This window comes from Lycium ferocissimum, chromosome 5 (genome assembly GCF_029784015.1).
Source record: "Lycium ferocissimum isolate CSIRO_LF1 chromosome 5, AGI_CSIRO_Lferr_CH_V1, whole genome shotgun sequence".
Lineage (NCBI taxonomy): Eukaryota > Viridiplantae > Streptophyta > Magnoliopsida > Solanales > Solanaceae > Lycium > Lycium ferocissimum.
Window position 1 is genome coordinate 24,782,621 of NC_081346.1, and position 10,563 is coordinate 24,793,183.

A 10,563-nucleotide genomic window follows, 5' to 3' on the forward strand; every position below is an offset into this window, starting at 1 on the left:
AAATCCTACATGGCATTAATATTTTAATGAAATAAATGTCATGTGGCATGCCACCTCACTAACAAACCCAATTTTACCCCTTCCCTCCCTATCATCTTCCACCACCACCACCACCACCTCTATTACCACCCTTCTTATGCCCACCACCATTTCACAAACCCAAATTTAAACCCGATGCATTAATTATCGGTGGGAATCCCAGTTGTTGTGTAACAATCATATCCATTTTGCGAAAGGAAGGGCAACCAGTGTTCAGCCCAACACCAAGTTGTTTGAAAGCTTCCATGTACAAATACCAAATGTGGATTTTTAGTAATTCCTTTATGTTCCTCATGCAGGTCCTTTATACTTTTGACGAGAACTTCCGGGACGGATGGGAGCTTGTGAAAAAGACGAGATTGTCCACCCGATTCATAAGGAACCTTCATTTTGTAATCTCTCATTAGGACAACACAAGTTCTTGATATTCCTCCTTTGGATTGAGGAACTTTGGGAAGAATCAAATTACAAAGCCTAGCCATTGTTTCTCAGTAGAATTTCCAATTACTCTGTTACCCTTTTCCTCCGTCTCACTTTACCACTTGGAATTTTTTGTTTCTTTTATCTGTTTATCCCTTTCTCTTTTTCACAAAAAAATTACACAAGAGCGTGCATCTCCCTGAACTCTCAAGTATTTATGCACTGATTTTAAGTTTGAGCTTGTGAAAATGGTGATGGGCATAAGGGAGTAGTAGTAGAGGAGGAGGTGGTGGTGGTGGAAGAAGATAGGGAGGGGAGGGATAAAATTGGGTTTGTTAGTGAGGTGGCATGCCACATGGCATTTATTTTATTAAAATATTAATGCCATGTAGGATTTGACTCTATTTTGGTCAACTTTAATTGTGAAGGGTATATTTAAACTCAAAGTATAACGGTAGGGTATATTTAGACCCAAAGTATAACGAGGGGTATATTAATGGAAAAATTACATGACATAACTAATTACTAGTGCATATTTATATTTAGTAGCTATAGTTTAGATTAATTACATCCTATAATTACATCCTATAGCTAAGAGTAATATGTTAAATACAATTAATAGCTACATATATATTTAAAGTAGAATACTTTATTTTTATTATTTATATATTTTTTTCCTTTTTCTCGGTGATGGACAGACAAGAGCTCACGGAGACGAAGCTCCGCCACAACGCCGCCACCACAAACACGCTGGAGCAATGTCGAAGCTCCAAATCTATAGCTTCCACTTGTTTCGCACATCGGCCATTCTTCTCGAATCCCGTTGCCCAGTTCAACCACCACCACCATGCGTTTCCACCGAATCGACTCAGTCGCCAACCACGGCGCATAAGGGCCGTGTGTTGTTGTTGTTGTGAAATTAGAACACAAAATCACAAATCAATAAAAATAAAACCCTAGATCATCACCGCATTTTGGAAAACTCAACAAAAAAAAAAAAAATGAAAACTCTGGTTGCCCGAGAAATGAGTGATACATACTGTGAGGATAGAGAGACTTGAAAGATGAAATAACAGGTGAATGTTTCCATGATTTGTGCCCTAATTTCCTCGTAATGGCCTGCATCTTAGTTGTTGCTGTTGTTTTGAAATTTCCGGCAGATATGGCCGAAAATCGTCGGCAAATCTAGTCGGAACTAGTGGTTGGTATTATTGTATTCACGAATACGATGATAGTATTCATTTTTGAGCTATTTTTGTTAATTTTTTAGATTGTATTCATTTTTTAGGGTATATTTGTTAATTTTTGTTGTATCTATGTTTTTATATATTTAGTTTTACTCGCTGTATTCATGAATACAACAAACCCGTTTATGAATACAGATAGTCATTTCATGAATACAGTGGAAAAAAAAAAGTTTTTGCTATATTCATGAATACACGGCATGAATACAACGGAAAAAAATGTATACAGTGAAAACAAAAAATGAATATGGCGAAAAAAAAAAATAACCATACCATGTAAATATTAAAAATGTAGCTATGACAAATTTTAAACCTTCAAAATATAGTCATTTATATAAAATCCCCTATATTAATTCAGGTGTATATTTGGCCCTTTTCCCCTATCACTAACTACTTTTTAAGAAAAGAAATATCACATTTTTTAAAAAAAAAAAAAAAAAAAAATTTGGAACACATACAACTGTATGTGTATTTAACCATAATAAATTTCCGGCGAGCTCCTTGCCATCTCTTTCAACGGCGGAATCGAATTGGTGTTAATAGGTTTTCCTCTCTTTCTCTCTCGTTTCCTCTTCCACTAATGTCAATTCTGTTGCAATTCGTTCTGTATGCTCTACCGCATCAACAAACTCTTATTTCCGATTTTGTAAATTCTTTTTTACGTGTTTATCTGCGTTGTTATTTTCTACGGCGGAATCGAAAAAACTAAGAAGAGGATGATTACCTAAATCCTCCCAATTAAGCAAACAAGTGAATGCTCGATTTCGGTTTATGATTAAGCATCTCTTGATTTATTCTAATCTATGGGGTGCTTATTATCATCCCTACCTACACCTTCTAAATGAAAAATAATTTACACTAAATAATATATCTGTAAACCGAGCAATTTGTAAATGTTGGTGGATAAGTAGAACATTTTCTGAGGTCTTTTGGAACCTGCAACTTATTATTTAGTCCATTCATGACATTATCTGTAATGAACTCCATGTTTTTTTTTTCTAAAAAAATATTTGACAAGTGTTTTTCTCTTTTGTTGGTTCAGGATAATCAATTTAAATTGCAACTGCTCGAAGGATTGGGTCACTTTGGGAAAATGAAGTAATATCTCTTCCTTTTCGACAAATTTTATCTCGGTTACATACTTAAACTCAGATTCAGCTCCTAATGAATGTCACATAGACAAGATTGAGAAAAGAAATACTGTGCATATATTATTTTACTGTAAGTAGACTGAATGTGCTGTTTGGGCCCAAAATCTGTGTGTGCTTGCTCCTGTATTTGTGTTTCATAACGTGTTTAATACCATGAGTTATGTGTACTTGATTACAAAAAACAAAACAAAGTTTACCCTAATTGTATCAGTTATTTTTGGGGTAAATTGTGTTTCCATCATGATTTTAATTGCTGCTTTTGATCTGTTCTTCTGAATAAACTGGACCTGTTTTGTTTTGCCTGCGGTATTAGTATTGTCCGCAATGGAAATTTAATTGCTTCGACATTTTCTGTTGGTGTAGAAGGGGAGCACATGTAAAGTGGGATGAAGAAAATTTGGGAGAAATTGAGGCAAATAAACCAGTGAGGCAGAAAATTACTGAACCAAAGACACCTTTTCACCGCATGATCGATGATGATGGTATGTTGATGAAATTGATTCTTCTTTTTCTGCCCGTTTGTCTCTCTTTTAAATTTTCTGTGTCATGCAAACTTAATACTTTGATCAAATAATGTGGTGGTAAGCTGTCATCTCCTGCCCTGCACATGCCAATCAGTCTTTATTTAACTCTTTTTCATGCTTGGTAGGTTTGTAGATAGATCAAACATGATTAATACAATAACCTGGTTTTATGCACTTGCTTGTCTTCCTTTATTCTTTTTTTTTTGTTTTCTTCTTCTTCTTCTTCCATTTTCTTACCCTGATGATTTATGCACTTACTTATTTTTGAATAACCGAGAAATCCTTCGAGGGCCAATGGCGCACGGTTCAAAACTCGGTGGATAATTTGCCCAACTCTCTACCCTTCTCTACTTAAATACTAGGCTTTTGTATATGTCAGTGTTCAAACCCATGATGTGCGCCTAACACATCACAAGTTGCATTCTTACCCTAGACCAAAGACCCCAGGAATGATTTATGCACTTTTTTTTTTTTTTTTTTTTTTTTTTAAAAAATGTAACATTGGTATGTATTGACTTAATCAGTGCATAGGTTGCTCTGACACCATATTTACAGCAAAAGTGAGAAAACTGATCCAAAAATCTGAAAATCTAACAAGAGCTTAGAATTTCAATTATTGATTCAGTCTCCTCTAGGTAAATTTGCTTGCACCAAAAACAAAATTTTTTAATGCAATTCAGCTTGATCTTTTGTACATCGCTACTACTGTCTTCAAAGAACCTTGAATTTCTTTCTTTCCATATTGTCCACCAAATGCAAGCTGGGACAATCCTCCATCTATCTCTGTCTAAAGCTCCTATTCCCGCCTCCTCCCAACTATGGAGTAGATTAGTAATCCTATTTGGAATTACCCAAACAATGCCCCTAAGATTAACAAAGATCCTGCAAAGCTGCATTGTGATCCTACAATGTAAAAATGGATGACTGACTGTCACAGCCTCTTCACCACACAAGTAACTTCCGGAACAAAGAGAGAATTTTCTCTTTTTTTAGGTTTTGTTGATGATTTATGCACTTACCAATCTTCTTTTCTTCCTTTTTTTGATTCGCTTCCATGAGTGTGATGATTTGGGTGGAAACATTTTAAGAACGTAACTTTCTTCTTCAATTTTGTTTTTAAGAATTAATCTTATTTGGATCATTTGGCAGTATTCTTGCAAAGATCCTAAAAGTTTCTTTAAGTGGTGCTTATATCCTTTAAATGATTTAATGCTACTGATGCAATGGTAAAGTTGTCTCCTGTGAGCTGTACGTCACGGGTTCAAGCTGTGGAAGCAGCCACTAATACTTGCATTAGGTTAGGTTGTCTACATCACACCCCTTGGGGTGCAACCATTCCCCGGACCCAAAACACCGGACTGCCCTTTTAATGCTACTAATGCATATTATATTTGTGTTTTTTAATTTGCTTTTTGTTGTTATTTAGGTCAGGGGAACTGATTCTTTTTCTCAAATTTCAAATGCCAAAATTCACCTATGTTCTTCTCAAAATTTCTACACCTTTGAAGTTTCTCATATGGAGCTAAACCTTCTATAATCTTTTGGTGGTGAAATATTAGAGCTAATACCCTTACGTTTGGGTATTTGAAGCCTCAGGGTCTTTTCCTAATAATGGCTTTGAATGTTTATTATACTCTTATGTATGAGAAAGTTGGATTATCCAAAAGCTCCAAGTATTTCTTGAAAAATTGATCTTCCAAGTGAGATTTCCGCCACTTCATCAAGCACATAGACGTTCTGGTATTTTTTCGTTTAAATTAGAGTCTAATCCTCGTTAGTTCCCTACACTTTCTATCCTGCCATTAAGAAAATCAATTTGATTAGTGGCAAGAGACTAAGAATGCAATGTGTAGGTTAGTTGCACGAGGTTCGAACACTGCCGCAGTCAAAAGCTTGGTATTTCAGTGGAGAAAGGTAGTGGTATTATCTACTGTGTTTCCAACCGTGCCCCACTATCCCTTGGCGATTTCAGGATATCAAGAAAAATACCTCTAAAGAAGAGGCTTAATAGTTCAAGACCCCCTCTGAACTTGACACCTTTTAATGGGTGTACACCTAAACTATTTTTGGTCCTAATTACCCCCCTATATTTGGCTGTTTGGTAGCGTTCAGCCCCTTGGACGACCTCAGCCCAAAGAGATGTGCTACACTCGCTGCCACGTGGATATTTTCTGTCCATGTGGCATTTTTAAATATTAAAATATATATTGTTACCTTTGTCATATTCTCGGGGCAAATTTTGTTAGAAACATGATTGGAACTCCATTATTTAGGCTAATTTTTTTGTTTGGATACATATGATGGAGTTTCACCTTTTTTTTCCCCACAAAAAAAAAAAAAAAAAAAGAAAAAAGAACCACACAGTTGAAACAATTTGCCGTTGTATCTAAAGATTTAAAAAAAAAAAAAAAAAACACAGTTGTAAATTTATTATTTTGGCTAAAACCATCTCTTTGGTTTAAAATAATGGACTTTCAGTCAAGTAATATTTACAGGTTTGGAGCGGAAAAGAAGTTCACAGTTGGAACAAATAATCATTGCACTTAAAGAAGAAACAAAAAAATATTAAAGTTGAGGTAAAATTTATGTGGTATTTTAAGAAGAATTAAAACGAAATGTACATGTTGGAACAAAATAAACTATTGTATATGATTATGTGGCAATTAACAGCTGAAAAGTACTCCATTTAGAAGCTGATTTTTCATTTTTTCTTCACTCTGTCTCATGCGCCTAAAAGGGAGTGTATCCTCGCTTTTTGCCATGTCAGCGTTCAGGGGGTAAAGGCTATCAAATTGCCAAGTTCAAGGGGGTGATTAGGACAAACAATAGTTCAGTTATACACCGAATAAAAGGTGTCAAGTTCAGGGGAGTCCCGAAGTATTATGCCTTACTAATAAATAAGTGACCCCCTCCCAATTTCTAACAGATTTAACATTATTATGTTTCCTATATGGCTAGTCTTGTGTCCACCGCTTGAATATGGATTCAGGGCAGCTATGTTATGTTTTAGTAGGCTTTTTAGTATATGTTGAAGGATCCATATGAAGTTCCTATGCCAGTGTGATACTTGCTCACCATGGTTATATTGAAAAGCATGATCATCCACGTAAAATAGCTAATAGATAATGTAGCTCTGTGGTCCCTTTTCTTAATGGACTAATCATTCATCTCTATTTGGAGAGAAGTTTGTGTGTTGGTCTCTGAAATGATAGCTTGTATCGCTTCTATGCAAGTTCATATCTTGCTCCTCACTTTTGCTGATTTTGTTGATGTTGTAGGATCTTTATCTCCTATACGGAGTGGTTTTGACGAGGACAATGGCGATGCAGTACATGCAGAAGCCATACGCAGTGCATTGAATGAGATGGCTTCTTCCAGTAAGAATAAATCCCGACGGTCTGGCTGGACGTCATCTGAGGATGAAGCCGATGTCATGGACCAAGATGATGCAGGTTTAGTTTGATCTTCAGGAGTTTAAAACCCAAGTATACATTGGTTCATGTTTCTAATTCTTTCTTATTGAGTTTCTGGAGGAGTTCTTCAGCACTAGTATTCGCATTTGTTAAATTTGTCATAGGTATATGCTTCTTGACATTCTTTTTCTGTCTTTTCCATCAACAATATCACTGCTTAGACAGTACGTGATCATATTGATAATTAAGGAGGGGGAAAATGCATTATGCTATTATATTCTGTATTCAGTTTCTCTTCACCTCCCTTATTTGCTTAATTATTTGGGTTATTAACTGTTTGCTACCTTCTTTTCGATCAGTATCGAGTTATTCTTCATTCCTCCTTTTTAACTTCTTTTTTTCCCTTGGGTTTTTTTCAACCTTTTGAAGAGGCAAGGGGAGGGGGTAATTGACCTCCGAGGATTACTTGAAGAGAACTTTCTAGTTCTGTTTTACCCTTCCGTGTATATGAATTAAGGCCTTTCAAATGATTAATTTCTCCATGCACACACACCCCTCTTTCTGTTGGGTTCCTTTTTTTCTTTTCTCAAGTGTAATTTGTTATTGGTAGTTCCATTTGCACTATTCAATGACTTGTATATTGAATGCAAACCCCAGTATGCTCTGGCATTTGATATTTTTCTGCAATGTGACAGATTCTGCTAGTTCAGGAAAGGGTAAGAGCTTCAAGGAACACAGGCGAGCACACTATGATGAGTATCGGAGAGTCAAAGAACTCCGTCGAAAGGGCTCCTCCCTTGATGTTTCTTCAGATGATGAGGACGACGATCTTGAGAAAAGGGATGGGAGGTCTGATTCATCATCATCATTGTCTAGTGCTGTTAAGGACATAGAGATTAAGGAAGAAAGCATGGACACTTCTAAATAGTACTCCATCCCAGGCCCTTCGAGCTTTAGATCAACCAGAAGAATATTGTGATTTGATTTTATTCCCATACTCCCTTTGTTTATATCCGTCTAACTTCTGTTTGTAAGTTGTGTGTTAAGGTCTCTACCTTCAGGATGATAAAGTTCTGAGTTATCGCATAGGCACATCTTCAGTTAACTTCTGGCTTTAGATAATGGAGTATTCTGAATCCTAAGTTTTTGTACACTGCGTTTTATAGTTTGTCGTTATGGTGTTTGTGACGTTTAGTTGCTAGTTTTTCTTTAGTTCTCTTTGATAAGGTTATGAAAGACAAATTTGGACGGATAAGGTCCATACTCCATATTACATGTCTTTTAAATTTTTGTACACCCATTCCCAAAGACGTTTAATGGCAGCGTCTAGATTACATATTATCGCTCTCTTAAATATTTTATTTAACTAATAGGAGTACTTCACTAACTGAAGTAACATGGGTAAATTTTAAAAACAAAATACCAAATTCTTCTTGTTTTAGTAGAGATTTTTCCTGAAAACAGAAAATTTCTGTGTTAACACACGTTTATTAAAGAAATTCTAGAATAATTAAGTGTTTGTTTATCGATTTAGTCCATTATTTCAACTTTAAACTGGAAATACAAAATCAAGTTGGAAAAAAACACATATTGGGGTTTTTTTTTTGAAGTTTTTTACTCACAAAACTTTAACTTTTCTCTATGTCCAAACCTAAACTTCAAGTATCGCTCAACTTCAAAATACTTTTCTTTTTTCTCTTTCAACTTTTAACCAAATTATGTGCTTAACCTACTTAGATGAATCTCTGATCCATTCAATGTATTATTACCCTCTAAATATCTATCCAATTTAGTAAAAATCTTTGCTGTGGAGATAAAGAGACACGTAGCTGCCACAACTTGGCAACCAAATAGAGTAGGTGACTAGTCAGGAGAAATTACAGAGAGAGAGTTGTCATCAAATGGCTGAATCAAACCCAACAGAATCAACTCAACTAGCTTCCAAAATATGCAATCAGATAAGTTCCGTCTTCTCCACAACCACCACCACCACAAAACCCCCAGCCTTAAACATACTTGTCCAAGAAATCACCGCTGCTTCTAACCGCAACGGCCGTGTATTCCTCTACGGCGTAGGCCGTGAAGGACTAATGTTAAAAGCCCTATGCATGAGGCTTTTCCATTTAGGTTTATCAGCACACTGTGTCTTCGACATGACCACTCCCCCAATTGGACCCACCGATCTCTTAATCGCTTCTGCTGGTCCAGGTGGGTTCTCAACCGTTGATGCTATATCTAAAGTGGCCAAATCCAACGGTGCACGTGTGGTGCTTCTGACAGCTCAGCCTGATAAGGGATCTTCTGTGGAGTATGCGAGTGTTGTTGCTTATATACCGGCGAAGACAATGGCAGATGATGATGATAATGGAGATAAGGAGGAAAGGGAGGTGCTTCCTATGGGGAGTTTATATGAAGGAGCAATGTTTGTGTTGTTTGAAATGGTGGTGTACAAGTTGGGTCAAGTTTTGAAGCAGAGTCCTGAAACTGTGAGAGCACGCCATACCAATCTGGAGTAACCGTAGGTAAGATGGATTCAGGTTTTGAAGTTTAAGGTTCTACAATAACTTCAAGTTTATATATTTATAAATATTTAGGAAATTACTAAATGCATATTTATAAGCAAAATTTATTGAGTTCTCGTGAACCCATAAACCAAAAACTGTGGATCCGTTCCTGGTATTGAAGTTAAACATTTCCGTTGTATTTGGTTCATGAGCTAAGCTGGAAGTATATATCTTATGTACTTATAATGTCTTGTGAATCTAACTTTTTAAAGCTTAATCTGCTTAATTAGAGTTTTGTGTGTGTGTATGTGTTTTTGTTTTATAACCATAAATATGGTATTTGGAACCCTGAATCTGACAAATCTGCTGCTCTTTTAGAAACGTATGAAACTTTTCTAAAAGTGATATTTGCTGCTCTTTTTCGCAAAATTACTATGATATTTATCAAATAACTTTAATAAATATGATAAGTCTTTTAATTTCAACACCAAATAAATAGTGAAGAAATTTTAGTGGGAAAGCAAAAACTGGAACTTAGATCTTTTTAGAGCATGAGAATGAGAAGAATGGAGAAAAACTTTGTCTAAAGTACGTTAGAGAAAGATAAACAACAACAATAACATAACCAGTGTAGTCCCATAAGTGGGGTCTGGGAAGGGTGAATGTACACAAACCTTACCTTTACTTTTGTGGGTAGAGATCTAGGTTGTTTCTATAGACCTTCCGATCAAAAGAAACGTAATCAATGCATGATTGCAAAAAAAATAAGACAATAAAATATCAAGATACAAAACAAATGGAGCAACACATAGTAATTTAGCAAAACTAATAGATTTATGAAGGCAAAAAATGAAGGGACACTCCTTTTTTATTTAGAAGTTCTCTTTAAAAATGTTTAATCTTATATAAACAATTTCTATCGAGATCTGTATCTTAACACAAATTAAAGAGAGACATTCTCTATTAGGATTTTTTCGGCTCCCAAAATTTAAACTTTGAGACTTTTTATTAAGGGTGGAGAAATTCATTTATTCCACCATACCACTTGGTGATAATTGTGTGTCATGGTATTAGTTTTCTTTAGTAACAGTCTCTTGTCTTCTTTTATGCTAACGATGAGTTCCATCATTTGAAAAGCTGACTTAAATAAGGAGTTATGCCATTCAGCTGATTGATCAATAGAAAAACAGATGATAGTAGTAGAAGAATAACTATGAAAAACGTGGAATTCCTGTGTAAATGTTGGCTATGAAAGATTCCTTGGAAGG

General features: G+C 35.6%; 2 protein-coding genes across 4 annotated transcripts; both read left to right on the plus strand.

Annotated features, from left to right (window-relative positions):
* Positions 1 to 1,400: 1,400 nt before the first annotated feature.
* LOC132056578 (protein phosphatase inhibitor 2) lies at positions 1,401 to 7,984 on the plus strand. 3 transcript variants are annotated; one of them, XM_059448853.1, is made up of 5 exons: positions 1,401 to 1,535; positions 2,746 to 2,801; positions 3,218 to 3,336; positions 6,657 to 6,830; positions 7,487 to 7,984. In XM_059448853.1, exons 2-5 carry the CDS (start codon positions 2,797 to 2,799, stop codon positions 7,717 to 7,719), a joined length of 531 nt encoding a protein of 176 aa, XP_059304836.1. In that variant the 5' UTR covers positions 1,401 to 1,535; positions 2,746 to 2,796; the 3' UTR covers positions 7,720 to 7,984. The 3 variants fall into 3 exon arrangements, with proteins under 3 accessions (XP_059304836.1, XP_059304833.1, XP_059304835.1); XM_059448850.1 differs by lacking the exon at positions 1,401 to 1,535 and adding an exon at positions 2,140 to 2,246; XM_059448852.1 differs by lacking the exon at positions 1,401 to 1,535 and adding an exon at positions 2,350 to 2,511.
* A 448-nt stretch (positions 7,985 to 8,432) lies between these two features.
* LOC132056577 (uncharacterized) lies at positions 8,433 to 9,595 on the plus strand. Its single transcript, XM_059448849.1, has one exon. It carries the CDS (start codon positions 8,693 to 8,695, stop codon positions 9,305 to 9,307), a length of 615 nt encoding a protein of 204 aa, XP_059304832.1. The 5' UTR covers positions 8,433 to 8,692; the 3' UTR covers positions 9,308 to 9,595.
* The last annotated feature ends 968 nt before the right edge of the window (positions 9,596 to 10,563 follow it).